Source organism: Spodoptera frugiperda, chromosome 19 (genome assembly GCF_023101765.2).
Source record: "Spodoptera frugiperda isolate SF20-4 chromosome 19, AGI-APGP_CSIRO_Sfru_2.0, whole genome shotgun sequence".
NCBI classification, from domain to species: Eukaryota; Metazoa; Arthropoda; class Insecta; order Lepidoptera; family Noctuidae; genus Spodoptera; species Spodoptera frugiperda.
Window position 1 is genome coordinate 7,683,512 of NC_064230.1, and position 22,208 is coordinate 7,705,719.

Consider the following 22,208-nt stretch of genomic DNA (forward strand, 5'->3'; position numbering starts at 1 on the left):
CGGCAGTGTGTCCGGCACTTGCGACCACTCCACCGACAAGGCAGTCAAATCAACTTTTTTTTATTAGACTCACGATCAAATACTGAAATTAGATTTAGATTTCATGATCGTCCCACTGTAGGGCAAAGACCCTCCTACCCTCCATCCACTCCTCTCTGTGTAAAGCGTTTAAATATGCTTAAATATAAGTTTTGACGTGCAACGGGTAGCGGGTTCGATTCATATATATTAGTCAGGTGTTCGATACATCTTCGTAGCATAACTATATAGCACATCTCTGATGGATAACACCTTAGTACAGATATAGTAAATAGTTTAGGCACATTTTCAGACTGCGTGCTACTATTGAGAAATTTTCGAAAAACCGAATAAAACCACGGTAATACTTTGCCCGACCCGGGAATCGAACCCGACACCCGTTGTCCGGCAGTGTGTCCGGCACTTGCGACCACTCCACCGACAAGGCAGTCAAATCAACTTTTTTTTATTAGACTCACGATCAAATACTGAAATTAGATTTAGATTTCATGATCGTCCCACTGTAGGGCAAAGACCCTCCTACCCTCCATCCACTCCTCTCTGTGTAAAGCGTTTAAATATGCTTAAATATAAGTTTTGACGTGCAACGGGTAGCGGGTTCGATTCATATATATTAGTCAGGTGTTCGATACATCTTCGTAGCATAACTATATAGCACATCTCTGATGGATAACACCTTAGTACAGATATAGTAAATAGTTTAGGCACATTTTCAGACTGCGTGCTACTACTGAGAAATTTTCGAAAAACCGAACAAAGCCCAGTAATAATTCGCCCACCCCAGAATTGAACCCAAGACCCTTTGCCCGGCAGTTGCACTGGCAACTACTCAGCCAACGAGGCAGTCTCACAATTGCCAACTAAACATTAAAATCTCTTCCTTTCCAGCGCAAATACGCGAGTCCCCAGTCTTCGTATTTCGCACTATAGACAAATCTTTTACTAGACAACTCTCACTATCAAAAATGATGCATTATGACATAAAACCTAAGAAATATAACATGTCTGCCCCCTCTAGTTTCTGCCCTCTATACAATCAGAGAATATGTCAAAGAGCTAAGTCTCCTGTTCGCAAAACTGTGAGACAAAATTAATAGTTATATGTGTTTTTCAAACACAACACTACCTCCCATTAAAGCCGTGGCAGATACTTTTAGAACACCTTATATACAATGTGATAGGGTTGAGACTTCTAACCCGTTAAGGCTGAGTACTACATCTAATTTTATCGACAAAAAAAAATAATATGGGAGGTTGAAACCCCAATTAAAAATAAAAAAAATGCGATTTTTTCGGTAAAAATAATTCAGGAATGTTTTTTTTTTCTCACCAAAACATTATCAAACATATAAAAAAAGTAATGAATTAGTTAGCCAAAGTTACCGTTTGTCGTTTTTTTGTTTCTACGTCGCATACAACCTTTGATATCACATAAAATAAAAAAAAATATTAAAATAGCCATAATTTTTAGGGGAGGTGGCTCAAACCCCCATTTTTTTTTTGTCGATAAAATTAGATGTAGTTCTCGGTCTTAACGGGTTAGAAGTCTCACCCCTATCACATTGTATATATCTCAAGAGTATTTTAAGTTACGCGTCCACAGGCCCGCATCGCAAGCAACGGATTTTAGTTTGTCTCGTATAGAAACACATACAACTGCGTCCACTGATCCGCATCGTACGGACCGCATCATCGGCCATGTCTACATGCGATGCGTACTGATGACGGCATACGGAATACGTACGATTCGAACGATGCGTGCGATGCAGGCGATGCATGCAATACGGGCCTGTGGACGCTTTCCTTTAAGCGTATTTCTAAATGTTGTAAGAAGTTAGTTATTGCCGACATTGGGAATCCATTTCCCTTTTTTTTTTTGTTTCGAATTGTCCAAATATTTGTGTATCATATAATATATTCTACTGTGTGTGACTTTAGTAATTTTTATGTGTTTTATTTTACCAATAACCTATCAATAATTCTATCTGTAAATAAGCTTCAGCTTATATGACCACTTAAGGTATTTTTTTATGGTATTAGCCGGCAAACGAGCGGACCACTTGATGGGTGGGGACAACACTAGAGGCGATATATACAGGTGCATCGCTGGGGGTTAGGAATTTAAGAGTTGTTGGGGAATCGGGGAGTAGGAAGATTAAAAAACCGGCCAAGTGCGAGTCGGACGCGCTCATGAAGGGTTCCGTAACAGCAATTAGATGACATAATATAAAAGTTGTAACATAACTTGGTTTTACATAGTATTTGTATGAACGACAAAGTTATATTTGCGGTTTTTGTAAATGTTTTATTTCTTAAAAACTTATAATGATATCTCGTTCAAACCAATTTTCGTTGTTAGTTTCCATTGAAATCTACCGCGTATATTTTTTTCAGTTTTCTCACTCTCTTATTTTAAAAGTTAGAGGGGGGGACACACATTTTTCCACTTTGGAAGCGTCTAACTTTCAAACGATTGATTTTGACGAAAAGTGGTTTTAGGAACCTTAATGTCTTTTTTAAAGACCTATCCATAGACACCCATCACGGATATGTAAGCTGAAAAAAATTTTTTTTTGAATCAGTTCCATGTATGGAGTGCCCCCTTTAATTTTTAAATTTATTAATTTTTATTCAAAATTCTAATAGCGGTTACCAAAATACACCATCTTACAAAGTTTCAACTATGTAGGCCCAACAGTTTCGGAAATAAATGGCTGTGACATACGGACGGACGGACGGACAGACAGACATGACGAATCTATAAGGGTTCCGTTTTTTGCCATTTGGCTACGGAACCCTAAAAAGGGGAGTAATTGGGACACCGGTATCCTCACTCATACAACGAAACACAACGCAAGCGTTGTTTCACGTCGGTGTACTGTGAGGCCGTGGTATCACTCCGGTCGAGCCGGCCCATTCGTGGCAAAGCATGTCTCTCCCACACTTTGTTTTGAAACACTTCATAGTATGGGTATAAATAAAACTCGAATCATACACTTATACTATCAGTTTATTTCATTATTCCATTCAAATGATAGTTTTATTAAAGCACTTTTAAAAACATATTCTTTGATGTTAAGTTTACACATATGCGACGATAGATGGCGTTGAAAACAATTTGTTAAAGTAGAGACAAAATATTGATGATTTTTATTATAAATACAACTACGTTATTGGCTTATTATTATTTATTAACTTCAAATACCTTATTGGCAACATATATTTAGAATTAATATTAGAATATTTAATCAAAATTTTGCCTCTCAACATATTTCATGATAATATCATTAATGAGTAAGGAATATATTTTTAAAAGTGATTGGTTTTAAGACAATACAATAGGTTCCTTACATTTAAACACTGCAGTCGTTATGTTAGTTCCACGAATTACCGCTAAGCCACTATGGCAGCACTGTGCTACAACCAAATTTTGATGTTCAAAATTAAAAATGATATTTTCAAATGACGGTTGCCATAGTAACGAAGCTTATTGACAGTTAGTTTACATAAAGCAGGTGAATAGAAGCATTATTTTACATTACACGACATTTCCAATTAGAATTTTTACCAGTGGTTAAGTATATTTTATAAGCATATACATAGAAGTACGCATAAAGCCTTTTATTTCCGAAAAGATAGGCAGAAGTGTACATTACGGCAAATAATGCCACTGTGAAAAGTACACCCAGTTGCCGCCATTTGTGTTATAAGTCCCATGTAATAGGGCCTATTGCCGTAAGCCAGTTATACAAAAAATTTAAAAGACTAAAATTCCCAATAATTGTTAGTTCCACCTAGGAATTGTAATCATAGCCTCTAGTATGCAAATAAACAATATCTTTATCTTTACTCTGTAAAAATCTGCACAATAATCATACCTAGTAATAACTTACTGTCTTTCACTACAATTGAAAATAAATGAGGTTTTGCACTAAATTACGGTAGTTTTAGTCAAATATACGATTAACCACGGCTAAAAACCCCTTCAAACATCCCTCCAACAATCATTTGCAACATTTTAAAGACATTTACAATCTATTTCTTTTGAGCCAAGGCAGAAAAGTAATAAAAATGTATACGATTCACTCATCCAATTGATTTTAAACTTTATTACCTAGTTGTTAAGTTCAAAATCGTTATTTTACCAACACTTTTTATGCAATATTCGCCTTTATACAACGTCACGCTTTTTAACCCCGAAGGGGTAGGCAGAGGTGCACATTACGGCACGTAATGCCGCTATACAATGTACACACACTTTTCACCATTTGTGTTATAAGTCCCATGTAATAGGTGAGCCTATTGCCATATACCGGGCACGATTCCAGACTCCGTGCTACTACTGAGAAATTTTCGAAAAACCGAAAAGAAACCCAGTAGTACTTTGCCCGACCCGGGAATCAACGAGGCAATCTTTTCGTTTCGTCTTTAATTACACACAAATGCTTCAGAAATGCAACATTTATCTTAAGCCCATTGCCACGGACATACTTTCTTATTTTTGGCAAATAAGTAATTTAGCAACACTTTTATTTTACAATATTAAACATTAACTCCTAACCCTTTCCGTTGCCCTAGCAACACATTTATTACTTCTCTACCCTTTAAAGAAGAGGTTATACCTGTAAATGACTGAACACATCAATTAGAATAGTTTTACATTTATTTATTTTTATTAAAATAGATCAAAAACTGACTGAATTTGTGTATATTTTGATCGTTTATTGTTAGCGCCATCTTTTGGCGTTTGTGAGTAAACAAATAGTTCTGTTATGTGGTAATAGATGGCGTTAGTAGTAGGTTGTTTTTGGAACGATTGGATAGGATTATAAACTTTTAACAAGATGTGTCCTATCATTGTATTCATACGTCCTCTAAGCATTTTATCTTGCTTTTCTAAACATTTTATAAGCAACAGGAATGGCACATAAATTTGCTATCAACAAAAGAAAAATAGCATTGCGAATTTAAGTCGCTCTCTTGTAAAAGAAATACATATTTGTGAATCATAAATACATTATTTCATAAGGAATTGCAATGAATTAGGTATTGGTTCACATCATATTATTATTAACAAATCATCACATTGGTTTTACAATTTTATCCGGCAGTTACTGCGCCCACTACACTTTAGTAAAATAAAAATGATATAGCCAACATTTTTCGTCCAATAATAGCAACAAATATAGATTATAATTCACTTATTTCTACGTACAATTTGTACGCAAAGGTAATGTGCTTTCAATTAGAAAAAACAATAGTTATTTAATGCCATTAATTTTGTGTCTAAAATATTTTTTTTTTCTATCTTAATAATGTCTAATTGTTTCTGTTATTACAATTCACATAAATCCAGAAATATTTAATTAAGTGTCTAATGACCCCATAAAATAATGCTCAATGACCCCCATAGAATATATTTAACCACCAACATTTGCATTTAATATAGGAATATTCTACTGAGTGCAGAATATTATAGTGAGTACATAGTAAATAGAGAAAATGGGGTCAATAGACACATAAAATAAAAATTCTTAAGACCCCATTCAATTGAATATTCACATATTCAATGCAAGTATTGGTGGTGAAATTTATTTTTTGGGGTCATTGAGCACTTTATATTAAACTATACAGATATACTGAAAATATATGACAGTTTATTACAAAATGAAGGTAATGTAGAATTATACATGATTTTGCAAACTAATTTTTCTAATGTTAGACACGATTGAATCTAATAATTCAAGATGAATTAAAATCAGGAATAAGTTTTACATTGAACGCTAAATCTTCACTAGCGAACATCAATTAGTTTCACATAGAACACTAAATATTCACTAGCAAACATCATTTTTTAGGATTTACAATGGTACTAGCTTTTAGCTACAAATAATATATTATTTTCTCTCACTAAAAGAAGGTCGATTGCATAAAAATGTTGAGACTCGACTAGGAATTAATTTTCTCTACACATTGGTCAAAATCCAGTATATGAGTACAATCACGTGTTTAAATATCGTTCACTAATTACCGGTCACCCTATGTAATTTCACGTGACAAAGTTAGTTTAGACATAGAAACCACGTTTCTTTATTTATTTTCATGCGATCGAGCTCCAAATTAGATTTATTAGAATATTTTCATTTCATAGCGATTAGTATACATTTGGCATACCAAATATTATCTTTTTCATATAACATAGAATTATATTATGAAAGCTAATGAAATTACTAATAATAATATCAATTCCTAATAGACTAACTCAAGAAGGCTTTCAATTATTACTTATAGTTGAACAATTTAAACATTTTGAGAGTACGCTCTCAGCAACTCTTTGTGTGATCCACAAATTGTTGTTCCGGGTTTGGGTGTCATGTGTATGTGAACTTGTATGTTTGTAAACGTATCCACGACACAGGAGACAATCCTAGTGTGAAAAAAAATCTTGGATTCAAGAGTAAGCCTCCAGTTCAGCTGCTCACAAGTTGATTGACCAATAACTAGATATAAGCTTTTATTCTTTTCGGTAATACATCAGTTAAGATCTGTTAGCCTTAGTCAGTGCAAGAGGGACGGAGCTATACAACCTACATAGCTCCGTCCCACTTGCACTGCTCAATGATCGACCATTCTGACACAATTGTAATAGCAGACTAAGGCCCCAGATCTTAAGCTACGTTAGCTCAACTAGTAACACAAACTAATTAATATCATATCTACATACAAATAAAGTTTCAATTTCAATGTTTACGTTTAATACCCTCAAGAAAAAGAGTAACCTATGGAGTTTCTTGCTCGTTCTTCTCCATAGGAATCTACACTTTGGAACGAGCAAATAGAGCAACTAGAGGACTGACCGACAGACAGACGTTATTAATATTATATTTGCTTTGACGTTCAAAAGTGCCTTCCTGGTCTATTTGAAATAAATAATTTTGACTTTTAATATTTTCGTCATAATAAGCCGAATTGTTCTTTGTGCACATAAATAGAGAAATTACTAATAAAATGGCTAACTTTTACACAATTAGCACATAGCCTCAAGCACCTAACAAATGTTTTTACCAAATTATACTTAATTTTTCTTTTAACAAAAATAAACTTCTTTTTTTATTTCTAATTTAAAACTATATAAAGCAAAACGACTAGTTGGCATGTTGATATAAACAATCATTTTATAAATTATGGCTATTAATCCAACATAAACGTCAAGCTTTCTAATCTCAGAGATCAACATCCGAGATGCACATTACGGCACATAATGCCGCTATACAATGTACACCCACTTTTCACCATTTATGTTATTATAAGTCCCATGTAATAGGGGTGAGCCTATTGCCATATACTGGGCACGTATTCATGTCCCATATGTATTTTATTGTATTGATAAGACGATATAATTTATTTTTGACTGAGGAAACTACCCAATTAGTTTTTAGCTATAAACTGGTTAATTTACAACTCAAATACTTTATACATTGATAATTGTCAACATCTCACTTTTAATTCCACGAAAAGCCACATAAAGCTGCACATAATAGGGTAGATGACATTTTTTTTTAATGTCCGTCTTGTAGATTATTTTAAAACATTACGCACGTATTTTTTATTTTCTTACGGAAACAAATACTTTCGAGGATATATCGATTTGAAATATCGCGTGACGTCACTTTTGAGTACGTTTTATACTCAATAGTGACGTAGTTAGCTCCCACTCCTAAACTTTGATACGTTTTATCTAAGTATTGTTATCTTATATGACGAAATAAAAAAATACGTGTCTAATATTTTTTTATTACCTAACTGACGGACTAAAGAGATTTTTAATTTTCATACCCCGTCATCATCCCTATTATATATAACACTCCCTTTTACATTTCATATACAATAACGAACAAAAACAGGACCAATACGCGACTTACAAAAACAGAACTCAAGCAAAACCAACATAATATGTAATCATATTACACATTTGAATTTTTAAATCATGAACAAACCTCAATATCAATTATTATGTTATCGGCTTACTCACGTAACTGTTTGATGAGGAACTCGACTAGTTTCGTAGTAGTAGCTGCGACAATCGCCGCGTCGTGTGTCGTGGAATGCTGTTCATGAATATGAGCCTCTAGCATGGCTTGAAACTAGTCGCAGTGCCGAGAGGGCCACTGATACCCCGGGCGAAAATATTGTGGCGCCCACTTGAGGGAAGCAATATCAAGTGTTAGTTTTTTGCTGATCCCAAGTAAATTATTTTGTTTATGTTATACAGGGTGTCCCTGAAATCGACGTCCAACGGGCTCTAGATGATCAGCAAGGTTCCAACTGTTATCAGAAAAATATAAAAAAAAATCTAAGTCCTACAGTTTTTAAATTACAGTGACTTATGTGTTATCCACGAAATAGTACACCCTGTGCCAGTCTTTTGACTCTTGTTGCTACAAATCTTTATTTTTTCGTCTGCAGTCTTCCTTACATTATCCTGAATAGTGCTCCAGTAATATGGAATCATAAATTCTTAGCCAACTGCTTTGGATTGGAAAACATTGTTAGTTTTAGAGGAACCAAATAGTCTGAATAAAATTTTCACCTTACTTTAAGTGACTGTACTGAATAAATTATGTATGGCGCTAGTAGTGGCAAATTTCACCAAAGTTGGCGCATTTAATAAGGATTATAAAATGGTATAGCACTTTGCAAATTATTTCTTAAATTCGACACAAAAAAAGATTTTTCAACGAAACTCCGTTTCGATGAATTTATTTGAACTTACTAATATTTCTTCTAGTGTACTCAAATCATACGTTACAACCTCGTATGCACTAGACAACACTTTGCACGCGATTTGTTATCATCATGTTGAAAATCAGCGAGGATCTCTTGTCAAACAACATTGTCTGTCTACTCATGATTTCGCTTGCAGCTTTCGTCGGCAATATTACTAGACTTACTAGAGGAACTGATGTTGTGTATCATGTTTCACTAAATAATATTGAATGATTGCAATATGATGTTCATAGTGCATCAAACACATTATCAAATGTGTAGTAAAATCAAAAGGAACGGACGCGGCAGCGTAATGTATACAGCATATCGACGCGGTAGTGGTGTGGTGTATGTACATGAGCCCTTACGCAAAATTACTCGTCACATCTACATCAAAAAAAAAAAAAGGAAATGGGTGAATCCTCCAATTAAGTTACGTGTTCATGCTTTGTGATCAAATGCGGGATGAAGCATCAAATATTCTTTAGTTTGTCGAGAAAGAGTTATTAGCACCGTTACAAAGAATTGCAGGTAAAGCAAAAAATAATTTAAAAAATAAATAAGCTAAAATGCCGAAGCCCGAGTACGATGGCTCGAGATGCACAACACCAGTTCGTCTAGCGATAATATTTCCGACGAATGCTGCAAACGAAATCACGGGTAAACAGACAATGTTGTTTGACAAGAGATCCTCACTGATTTTCAACATGATGATAACAAATAGCGTGCAAAGTGCTGTCTAGTGCATACGAGGTTGTAACGTATGATTTGAGTACACTAGAAGAATTTTTAGTAAGTACAAATAAATTCATCGAAACGGAGTTTCGTTGAAAAATCTTTTTTTGTGTCGAATTTAAGAAATAATTTGCAAAGTGCTATACCATTTTATAATCCTTATTAAATGCGCCAACTTTGGTGAAATTTGCCACTACTAGCGCCATACATAATTTATTCAGTACAGTCACTTAAAGTAAGGTAAAAATTTTATTCAGAGTATTTGGTTCCTCTAAAACTAACAATGTTTTCCAATCTAAAGCAGTTGGCTAAGAATTTATGATTCCATATTACTGGAGCACTATTCAGGATAATGTAAGGAAGACTGCAGACGAAAAAATAAAGATTTGTAGCAACAAGAGTCAAAAGACTGGCACAGGGTGTACTTTTTCGTAGATAACACATAAGTCACTGTAATTTAAAAACTGTAGGACTTAGAATTTTTTTTATATTTTTCTGATAGCATTTGGAACCTTGCCGATCATCTGGTGCCTGTTGGACGTCGACTTCAGGGACACCCTGTATATATTTAAACACAAGGCCCTGATTAAATCTACATCTAACACAGCATTCAGAACAGAATCATGCCGATGTCACCAGGAGGCAAGAGACTCCAACTTCAGACCTTGGCGCCCCCCAGAATTTGTCGCCCTGGGCCATCGGCCCATCACCCCCTCTAACGCCGGCACTGGCACTAGTCTAGTTCTTCGTCAAACAGTTACGTGAGTAAGCCGATAACATAATAATTAATTTAGTATGTCTCACGAAAGTTATAAACAAATATATATCACTTATGAAATCATCATCCGATCACTAGGTGACCCATTTCATCACTGTTCATCACAACACACCTCCATTTTCCATTAATCACAGACACTTTAATAAACGTACAATAGATCACTTATTTGCTTTGTCATTTTTAGGGTTCCGTAGCCAAATGGCAAAAAACGGAACCCTTATAGATTCGTCATGTCTGTCTGTCTGTCCGTCCGTATGTTTCAGCCATTTTTGTATATTACACAAAAGAAGTTTTTGTTTATATTATTATCAAATCAAACAGTTACTTGATTAAGCTTTTTTTTGAGGAGGCAGAATCATCCAATGACTTCTCCCACCTTGGACGAGGCGAGAGGGTGTTTCACTCTGTCATATAGAAATTACAAAATAAGTGATCTACTGCAACCATACTTTCAGTTCAATACAAACAACATCCAAAGCGACTCGCTAGATTATTACCTTAAATAACTTTTCCAATCGATATAAAACGTTTAATCCATTTTTCAAAGCTGATTTTCGTATTATAACTCATTTCGTAGATGACAACACATACATGATGGACACACATGCATAAGAGTAACTTCTACTAGCGTTTGCCCAGAGTAGACGTTCTGTAAATGTACGTGCAGCGTCTAATTAACTCCAGAGAAAACTGCGAATAGGTTTTCTGGACAATTCGGGGAAGACGGTAGCGCAGTGGTCAAGTGTTGCCGTGCAACTTGCATAGCGAAGCTCAAAGGAGAGGCACGTCTTCCAAGGAAGTGCCGTAACAGGCGTTGCACCGTGGGGCTCCGGAGCAGGTCTATTAGAGACCCGGTGCCCCTTACAGATGTAGTGGGTGGCCATCAGGGTAGTTTTAGTAAGGTAAAAATCCCACATAGTCTGTTATCCCCAGAAAGCTAGGCGCGGTGTGGAGGTTTCCTCTCGTCATAAAAAAAAAGGTTTCCTGGACAAACGTTAGCGTAAAGATGCTCTAAACACCATTTACTGACATACCACATAGTTAAAGCAAAAAAGTAATACTAATTAACCAAGACCAAAAAAGTACTAGTATTTCAAAATTTTGTAACATGAATGCAGTACGTTGAAAATAAAACAAAAACATAATGGGGTCATTATGAAAAGTTCTAGTGACCCCATTCATAAAACAAATAAACCTAAGGTGAAATTATCTTTATAAATTACAGGAAAACTTATATTAAAAGCCCTAGTTAAGAATTCTTGACGTTCAAATTTTTTTCAATCAAAATAATCTAAGATTTCTAATGACCCCAGATCGACATTTTTAAATTACTGGAGGTCTACTCTAATTCAACGAAAAACGAAGTTTCGTCCGAAATTTCGCAGATTTCGTACTACAATTCCATTTATTGCGAACTTTTGTAAACAAAAATGAACGAATGAAATGAAGATAAATAAATAGGTTTTGATTTGAAATTAAAACAAAAGCGCGTTCGACGCTTGTACCCTCAGTGTAAGTTTGCTTCACGTCTAAAGTTATCGTAACGAGAGCGCGATCGGTGCTCCGATTGGCCGGCTCGAATAAACCAACCAATCAGCGCTCAAAACGCGCTCTCGTTTCGATAACTTTAAACGTAAAGCAAACTCGTACTAAGGGTACTGATTGGCTGGTGCGAATGAACCAACCAATCACAGCGCCGAACGCGCTCTCGTTCAACGTAAAACAAACTTGTACTAAGGATACAACCTTATAAGTATATAGTTACAAACATAATTATGAATGTTTACATAAAAATAATGTACTAAATAGATATATGTATTTTTAAATTACATAATTTTCTTCAACAGTTCATTAGCCGCTAATCTGTATGTATTTGTAATGTAGGAGCCATTTCTACACTAAGTAGGTATACCCTTCGTAAAGATACTACATAAATGTATTATTTGAAGTCTCACTTTATTTATCAAAAAGTTTTTTATTTGGTTAAGCCCGCCACATCCTCCCAGACCGCTGCAACTCCTGTGCACCAGGATCTACAGTAGATACAACCATGAAAACATTGGAACACTGAAGTCCAACGTCTCCTTGGATCCCGCAACAAAATAAATCAGAAGACATAATTGAAGGAGAAGAAAAGAAAACAATGGTTTCCACTTCCTTCGAAATTAATGCAGGAGACAGAATGACTGAAGCCTAAAGGCACAAAAAGAGAAACAATTGAAAAAGAATAACCTATAAAGTTTCTTGCTCGTTCTTCTCTATAGGAATTTACACTTTGGAACGAGCAAATAGAGCAACTAGAGGACTGACCGACAGACAGACGGCTAAATATTATTTATTTACCGTTGACTTTCTAAAGTGCCTTTCCGGTCTATTTGAAATAAATAATTTTAACTTTGATGTTTCCACAAATATATCTATTGTTACAATAATCTTTAGTCAAGCTAGAAGTAATATACTCAATCTTCACTTAACACATTGAACGCCGTGGTGGTCACCGGAGACCGACGTTAGCGGAGGATTTGCCTTCAACAGTTTTCTATTGGCAGTCAAAGACTTAAAAACATCCTTGATAAATAATGTAAGACCTGCCACAAGTTTTTAAGCAAGACAAGGTATTTAAAACACAATTATTACGATTAAACTAACTACTGTTTTATGATTATGTATGGCGATACCAATATATCAAAACTATACTTAGAGGGTGCTAGTACCTTCCCTATTTACCATATAACTGCAACAAGTGTCGCACCCTGGACACACAACCTCGCTACCTTCAGTTGACTGGACAATCTCTACACTACACGAGTCACTGTTTACATGTCACCACTAGCTCATGTCGATACCTAAGTACGTATCGCCTGGACAGTCCACGCTACCATCAGTTGACTGGACAATCTCTACACTACACGAGTCACTGTTTACATGTTACCATTAGCTCATGACGATACCTAAGTACGTATCGCCTGGACAGTCCACGCTACCATCAGTTGACTGGACAATCTCTACACTACATGAGCTGTTCACTTGTAAATATTAGCTCATGACAATAACAAACAAATTATTGCATTTATCATAGTATTAGATTAAACGTAAACCTCTAAAGTTACTTAAAATAATATTATTGCATCTAATTCATTAGAATTTTTACTGAAATTTTACAAAGAAAAACTAAATATCATTTTACACACTTACCACCATACTCAGAGTCATTTAATGTTTACTTAACCCAGTCCTTAGCAATTGTTTTCATAACAAAATCGTTACTAAGGAATAGTTTAAGTAAACATTAAATGTCTCTGAGTGCGGCAGTTACACTATAATTAATTTGAACTTAATACCTACTCCAAATACACGTCTAATACTAAAATAAATACAATAAAACAAATTCCTAGACTGTAAAGGAACACCCTAAAAATGATAGGTTGTCCCATACCAACCTTTTTACCCAGATTTTTTGGATAAACCACCCAAAATATTCTAGTACACACACAAATTCGATTTATTAATTTTTATATAAACCTTCCACACTAATTTCTGCCATGCCTAAATATTTTTCCTTTCCAAAACGTTTTTCCCATCAACAATTGCAATTATTTTATTCCCATATACCAAAAAACACATCCATTACAGTTTAATTATTTATCAATAAAATACAAACATACGAACAATCACATTAAGATACCACAAAAAACGTAATCACATAGACCATTTTAACCCCAAAAGATTATCGCTTCAAATCACATCAATATTTCTAATGACCCCGTCTAGAACATTCCTAAGACCCCGTTTAGAATTTTAAAGTTCTATAGACCCCCGTTTAAAGTTTAACGTTTTATTTTAAAAGCGTAAACGCTTTTTGTATTGCTTATTTTAAATAGTTGTTAGATCTTCAATCGACTGAGGAGTCGGAGTCTTCGTTTTTCGTGCTCAAATGGAATGCTATGACTGGAATCGAACCCAGGACCATACAGGATCCCATGCCGTAGAAACACCAGGAGTATCCGCCGGTTACGTCGCGGATGAGACCTGCAAATTAATAAATAGGTTACTCCCAACTGATGTTAATATTAATACGAATTTGAACGTATTGCAAAGTGCCAAATCTTGATACATAGGGTAACTGGTAATTACAAAACAACAACACGATAAACTGATGACTTTTCACATGATAAGCTGTTAGCAGTGAGTTGCCTGCGCCCGCGTTGTTTTGTTATTGTGATAAAAATAAAACTAATGAGTATACAAAAAGTTTCTTCAGGAAAATTGTTTGTAACCATGAGTACAATCGTTACAAGTATCATACAAAATATTATGACTGCATCATTGGCGCGGTAGCTGGGAAACCGGCTACCGCACAACTTGTAGCTGTAGCGGATTCGATTCGCGCACGGAGCATCTTTTTGTGGGATCTACAAATTGTTATTCTTGGTATGAATGTCATGTGTATTTGAACATATGTTTGTAAACGCACCCACGACTCAGGAGGAAATCCTAATGCGAGGTAACGTTTTATTTAAAAAAAAATGTTTCGAGTCAGACTCTTACTGACTAAAAACCACCGCGTTCCTTCTCCTGCATTTCGAGCCGGAGCCCCGGTAAACCCGCTAGGTAGTCCGCAGCTCCGCTTACTAGGTAACGTTTAATTGAACGAACACTTACCAGCAGTAGGTGGTATAGACACGGCAGCTAAGCTCTGGAACATCCTAACCAGCCCGTAGGAAGATGCTATGCGAGCTGTTCCGAACGCATCAGCCAGGAGTACTGGTACCAGCAGGAACCAGCAGCCGAGACAGAGGCCGTACGCACCTGGTGATCAGCAATATGTCAATGTCAAAGTCAAAGCATTTATTTCCATTAATCCTAAATTAGATTTTTTTATGGAACACGCCGGTTATCGAGCACACGTATTACCTGATGGTAAGCAATCGCCGCCGCCCATGGACACTTGAAACACCAGAGGCGTTACAAGTGCGTTGCCGGCTTTTTGGGAGTTAGGAATTTAAGGGTTGTTGTTCGGGAATGGGGGATGGGGAAGATTGGGAAGGGGGAATTGGGCCTCCGGTAACCTAATTCATACAACGAAACAAAACGCAAGCGTTGTTCCACGTCGATCTTCTTTGAGGCCGTGGTATCAATCCGGACTTTTGAAACGTTAAATGCTTATAATACTGTGGTTAGATTGAATTATTTTTTATGGCATACGAGTAAACGTATACGAAAAAAACTTGCAACTTCGAGGTGCATATTATGGCACGTGATGCCACTATACAATGTCACCCACTTCTCAACATTTGTGTTGTAAGTCCCATGTAATAGGAAGTGAGCCTATTGCCATATACTTTTTTATGTTAAATGGGCCGACGTTTGGCCCCTATCTCGCCTACGATGCAGCACGTCAGCCCATAAGCAACCTATTCACTAGACCTTTGAAGATACCCAGGTTATACCCATCAGGAAACACAAACTCCGGCAAGGAGTTCCACTTGACACAATTTCAGACTCAACGTTTCTACGGAGAAATTTTCGGAAACCCGAAAAAAACCCAGTAATTCTTTGCCCGACCCAGGAATCGAACCCGAGACTCCTTGTCCGGCAGTCGCACTTGCGACCACGAGAAATTAATGAAGGAAATAGAAAAAACTTTATTGTAATATTGAACTCACCTGATGCAATGGCGAGCGCCCACCACGATTTGAGGCTCGGCAGAGTTAGAACTGCGATACCAGCTACCAATATACTGTGAAACATAAGATTATATAATTATAATTTCATTTCATTTCATTTGGACATGTAGAAAGGATGGATGAAAGCAGATTTATGAAAGAAATATACAAGGCGGATATGAATGGGACCGTCGGTAGAGGGCGCCCTAGACGGACATAATATAGCGACCAGATTGGCGATATATTAAAGAAGGGCCAAATTAAAAGTACTTTTAACCGACGAGCATGCATGAAAAGACTGATGACTGTCGATGAAGCGAAAGAAGTGTGTAAGAACCGTGGCAATTGGCGTTCCATTGTCTCTGCCTACCCCCATGGGTGACAGGCGTGAGGTTATGTATGTATGTATAATTTCATGGAGAGAAGTCGATAAGCTTTTAAAGTTACCAATCAGAAATTGGACCAAAACACAGTGATCCACCTCCAACCATGTCCTCTCCAGTCGCTCATGCACGAATGAAAAAAACGATAAGAAACGAGGTCCCTTTGGATGGTAAAAGCCGGTAAACGAGCAGACGGATCGCCTGATGGTAAGCAATTGCCGCCGCCCATAGACACCCGAAACATCAGAGGCGTTACAAATGCGTTACCGGCCTTTTGGGGGGTTAGGAATTTAAGGGTTGTTGGGAAATCGGGGATTGAGAAGGGGGTTATTGGACCTCCGGTAACCTCACTCACACAACGCAAGCGTTGTTTCACGTCGGTTTTCTGCTCGGCCGTGGTATCACTCCGGTCGAGACGGCCCAGCAGTGCCGAAGCATGGCTCTCTCACACTTATAATATTTGTAGGATAGTTACCTGACAATGTAAGCCTTTCTCCTGCAGAATAGATGCAGATCACACAGCCAGCCCAGTCCCAGTCTCCCACACAGGTCTAGAACGGCGCTGATAGCTACCAGGTGGCCTGAAATAATAAGAATACATGTATGAATTCGATTGATACTAAAAATAGAAGGAAAAACATGCACTATTTATTTTATACCAATAGAGAAAATGATTTATTTTTATTTTAATGTCCGTCTTGTAGATTATTTCAAAATATTAGACACATATTTTTTATTTTCTTACACAAACAAATACTTTCGAAGATATATCGATTTGAAATATCGCGTGACGTCACTTCTAGGTACGTTTTATACGTAGAAATGACGTATTCGCGACTCCTAAACTTTGATTCGTTTTATCTAAGGTATTGTTATTTTATATGACAAAATTTAAAAAATACGTGTCCTAATTTTTTTTTATTACCATATTGGCTTTGATTTTGACTTAGATTATTTATTTATTACAAAAAACATGCATAATTTTACAGCTTAAGCCAATGCATTATACAGTTAATGTGATATAATAAAATAGTATGATATTATGACTCCCGCAAGATTATCGTTCAATTTCGATTTTGACTTAAATTTTCTCTTAAGAATTCTGACTTTGCCCTTGACTTTGAATTTGACATTAACATTTGCTTTGACATTAACTTACCGGCAGCAGATTTACTGTGCCCAGCAGCCACAGTATATGCAGGAAGGTAATACAGCGCGTAAGGAGACCCGCAGGACATCAACGCCACTGACGCACAGAGCAGACCAAACCGCCATGATTTTAGTAGTGATACGTCTAAATACCTGTAAGGAAAATTAAATCATATTAGTAAGTATATTTAATCTGCAATTTCTTCCGTATATTCGTATAACATTGCTATTTAAGTGTGGGAGAGCCAAGCTTCGGCACTGCTGGGCCGGCTCGACCGGAGTGATACCACGGCTGAGCAGAAAACCTTTGAGGTTTATTTTCTTTCTTTTACTTTGACTTTACATTTACTTTAACTTTAGCATTTCTTTTACATTGACTGTAACATTTTCTTTGATTTTAACTTAACTGTGACGTTGACTTTTATTTTGTCTTTGACTTTGAACTCGACTTTGACATTAACTTTAACATTTTCTTTTACTTTGACTTTACTCGACTTAGTCTATAATTACCTAGATATTTTATCAACACATCCAGCCTGTTTCTTCTCGATCTGGACTTCCTCTTTCTGTACCTCCTCCTGCTTGATAATGATGGGCTCCGTCAGCTTGCACGGTATCAGCCGACTTGGGGGCGGACGAATGTATAGGGATTTACTGTGGAGAATATAAATGAAGTTTTAGAATTTCACTGTTTTATAATTCTATATTTTGTGTGTGTTAATGTAATTGGTTTCTTAAACCGTGTTAACATATTTATAATAAATAAATAATTTTAAAATTTCATAATTTTAAACTTTACTCTATTAAGGAGTAAGAATTCATACTCTTCTGAGGAGAATGATTAACTCTACTATGTAATAGCTGCTATAGACTGCCATACAATATTTTTAAGTAATGAAAAAAAAAGAAACACAATATTTTTAAGTAATTAAAAATATTGTATTTCTTTTTTCTCTCTTTGTTGTAAATTTTCAACATTTTAACTGTATAATGTATTGACTTACGCTGTAAAATTATGCATGTTTTTCCTACTGAATAAATAAATAAATAAATAGACGGACCGCTCTTACAATTAGAGTCAACAGTTTGAAGCTACCATTGATTATAGCTTGAGCAGTCCATGTATGTTAACCCCCTTCCCAATCTTCTCAATCCGTGATTCCCCAACAACTACAAAAGTATGGGAGAGCCATGCTCTGCCACGAATCGACCGGAGTGATACCACGGCCTCACAGAAAACCTACGTGAAACAACGCTTGCGTTGTGTTTCGCTATGTGAGTCAGGTTACCGGAGGCCCAATTACCTTCCTTCCCAATCTTCTCAATCCCAGATTCTCCAACAACCCTTAAATTCCTAACCCCCAAAAGGCCGACAACGCACTTGTAACGCCTCTGGTGTTTCAAGTGTCCATGGGCGACGGCGATTGCTTACCATCAGGTGATCCGTCGGCACTTTAACCGGCTTATACCGTAACAAAAAATAAGAGAACTGCTTTCTTAGATGAAAACTTCTCTAGTGTAGTAAGTCTTTATAGCTGGAATCAATTGCTTGCCATCAGGAGATGCCTTGCGCTTGCCTCACCAAAAAAAATATTTGTCCACGCATGAAAGGGTTCAAAACTTAGATAGGATGGATTATATTTAGAATAATATTTATTTGTGGAGGCTTGATATTAGTAATTTTAAGTATCATTTTTGTTATTTATGTTTGTAATTAGTCTGTAAGCCTTCCTAAAAGAATAAAAAAAAAATATAATATATAATCAGGTGAACACAACTTACCTACTAAGATTCCGTCTCGCCTTGTAAACGCAGGTACTGTCAGTGGAGAGGTCCTCGACTGAGTGGAGTATAGAGGAGGATCGAGTGGGGCGCAGGCGTAGTCGTACTACTTCTTTTGGCAGACCTGGGAACGAGAGGTCAATGTCAAGGTTAAAGTCAAGGTTAAAGATTTTTTTCTTTTTTAAATAACGAACACGTGTATTTTCTCCTGTGTCGTGGGTGCGTTTACAAACATACAAGTTCACATACACATGACACACAGACCTACCCTTTAAGAATAAGACGTTGCCCAACCCATAAATCAAACTGAAGACTCCTTGCTTGGTAAGCACAATTATCGTCACCCAACTAATAAGAAAACAAACCACCTGAATTGCCCGGCTGTCGCACAGCGTGTAGCCGTTTCGATTACCGCAAGGCACAACTCGCAAACCTTGCAAAAAAATGTATGAAAAATTAGTATTTATACGGACTGTCATGCGGCTGCCGCTCAACCGTTGCGGTCGCTCGCAGCACTGCGGTCCAACTGACGGTCAGCCGGACGGTTGCTATACACACTACCCGGTTAGTAGTTTGCGGTCGACCGCCCGCCTACTGACGCGCTAAAAACGGACGCAATGAATTTCAAAACAGAAAAGTTTATAATTAAAATACAGAATGGGCCGGCAATATGGAATACAAAATCTACGGAATACTCTGAGAGAAACTCATGGCAAAAAGCTTGGGAAGAATTGGTGGAAAGAAAGAACCCAGTACCTTTTTCTTTATATAGTTCAAGTAAATATAATAAATAGCTGCGATTTCTTCAGCGTCCATCTTCGAAATGGTTCGATGAAACCGCAACGTTATCCTATCCGCACTTTCCGGTTGCGGTTACGGTTGCGACTAACCGGACGATTGTCCGCATTCCGGCTATCCGCATAGTGCGTACATACCCTTAGTGTGATCCACAAATTGTTGTTTCGAGTCTGTGTGTCATGTGTATGTGAACTTAAATGTCTGTAAACGCACCCACGACACAGAAGAAAATCCTTGTGTGGGGCAATGTTTGTTTAAAAAAAGAAGAATTAGAAGAAACATACTCACCAACAACTCCTAAAACATCCAGTCCTTCTGAGTCCTCGGAGTCTGAATGTTGGGACTGCATTTGTTGGCGGGCGACCTAAAAAACAAATAAATAATAATTATTCAAACACAAAGAAACCATTTTTTTAAGGTAAGCGTCCACGTCCACGACTTTTGCCCTGCAGGAGGACGACCACGACTAAAAATAAATAAATAAATAAGCGTCTATAAGCCCGCATCGTACGCATCGTATCAAACGGATTAATTTTTCAGACTGCGTTCACTGTCTCGGCAGCGTTAGGATTGCCGACGCGAATATGAGTAATCGGATTGCCGATGTCACTTTCACTCGGATTTTTGGCATCGGTATTCCGTATGACGTCATCGGTACGCATCGCATGTAGGCATTGCCGATGATGCGGTCCGTACGATGCGGATCAGTGGACGCAGTTGTATGAGTTTCTACACAAGACAAACTAAAATCCGTTGCGTGTGATGCGGACCTGTGGACGTTTATCTTTAAACGGCCGTATTTAGCTTGATTGGCCGGCTCGAATAAATTCCGTTCGAAATAGTAAGAGAGAGAAGCACACACAAAGAAACTCTTAAGCTTTACAATATTTCCGGAGCTGCGGACAACGTTAATCGTTACCGGGGCTCCGGCTCAAAGCAGGAGTAGGAACGGGGTGGTTTTTAGTCAGTAAGAGTCTGATACTCTCGCCTCACCCAATACGGGAGAAGTCATTGGATGATTATCCGCCCTCAAAAAAAAAGCTTTACAATATAAAGTCTATATTACCTCAATTAAACTAGGATGCATGATCTCCGTAATGAGGTTGGTTCTCTTCAGATCCTCGCTGAGGAGCAGGTTCTTCTGGTTCAGGGTCAGCTCCGCATCAGGCTGGAAGAGACTCTGCAGCCGATTGTCTTTTGAGGAGTCTGATTTGAACATTATACCTTGGTCTGTAAAAGAGAGCTTCCTCTACATAAGAGGGTTTGCCATAATCTCCGCAGGCAGGCGGGTTGGAGATCGCAGTGTAAAAGGTTCAGGTTTATCAGAGAGCGCTGCTGCCGTGTGATATGTCGTGGTAGCCTGGTGGACCTACCGGCCTACCTAACCTACCAACGGCAAGTACCAATATGACTTTTTCCAAGTTATATGTACTTTTTAAGATTATTTAGACACCACTGACAAACGGTGAAGGAAAACATCGTGAAGAAACCTCGGCTTATAATTTCTAATTATAAGTTTGAAATCGCCAACCCGCATTGAGCAAGCGTGGTGATGAATGCTCAAACCTTCTCCGTGTAAGAAGAAGCCTTTGGTCAGCAGTGGCCATTTATAGGCTGATGATGCGTGTGTGAGCAGCGTGCGTAGACGCGCAGCCTAATCTGTGACTTGAAACTAGTAGAGCTTTTCTCCATTAATATACGTCCCAGCAAACATTTTTGTCATATAATCAAACATTTATATGACTTTGAGTCGTATTAAAGTTATTTTACAGTAGTTTTTATAACTCTTCGTCGTGTACTGGTGCCTTATCTGACCGAATAGTCATATACATTTTTGGTCGTATTATAATGTCATATAGACGTTATTACAACTTTTTTATACAATCGTCGTATAATAGTGTCTACGACGACATCTTTATAACTTACATACACAACTGTTTCGTCGTGTAAACGTTTTCGTAGTATAAACGTCGTAATACTGACAATTTTGTCATATAATTAACTTTTACACGACTGCTATACGGACAATTGTTGTTTAAACGTAGTATTAGTAACCATTACATATAAGTCGAATATTAGTCTTAAGAACGACCTCTATACGTCCTAAAGTAT

The 22,208-nt window shown here is 37.0% G+C and overlaps 1 protein-coding gene and 2 long non-coding RNA genes across 4 annotated transcripts in view; 1 reads left to right on the plus strand and 2 right to left on the minus strand.

The window, feature by feature from the left end:
* The window catches only part of LOC126911849 (uncharacterized), a 146,600-nt gene that overhangs the window by 58,782 nt on the left and 65,610 nt on the right, over positions 1–22,208 (minus strand). Inside the window, exon 3 of one of the 2 annotated variants that reach the window (XR_007706326.1) lies at positions 13,165–13,269. This is a non-coding gene — a long non-coding RNA (uncharacterized LOC126911849). Of the gene's footprint in view, positions 1–13,164; positions 13,485–22,208 lie in introns of those variants that run through there. The other variant, XR_007706325.1, reaches the window with a different exon arrangement.
* Positions 1–22,208, plus strand: part of LOC126911857 (uncharacterized) — a 135,992-nt gene that overhangs the window by 57,162 nt on the left and 56,622 nt on the right. The gene's annotated exons all lie outside the window — the stretch shown is intronic.
* LOC118280915 (monocarboxylate transporter 12-like) overlaps positions 13,661–22,208 on the minus strand; it is a 36,573-nt gene continuing 28,025 nt past the window's right edge. The window contains exons 10-18 of the mRNA XM_050700706.1: positions 21,163–21,326; positions 20,385–20,460; positions 19,299–19,422; positions 18,027–18,170; positions 17,527–17,669; positions 16,843–16,948; positions 15,985–16,058; positions 14,981–15,127; positions 13,661–14,347 (exon numbers count right to left, since the gene is read on the minus strand). Of these exons, the coding sequence (XP_050556663.1) occupies positions 14,211–14,347; positions 14,981–15,127; positions 15,985–16,058; positions 16,843–16,948; positions 17,527–17,669; positions 18,027–18,170; positions 19,299–19,422; positions 20,385–20,460; positions 21,163–21,326 (1,115 nt within the window). The 3' untranslated portion in view covers positions 13,661–14,210. The remainder of the gene's footprint in view (positions 14,348–14,980; positions 15,128–15,984; positions 16,059–16,842; positions 16,949–17,526; positions 17,670–18,026; positions 18,171–19,298; positions 19,423–20,384; positions 20,461–21,162; positions 21,327–22,208) is intronic.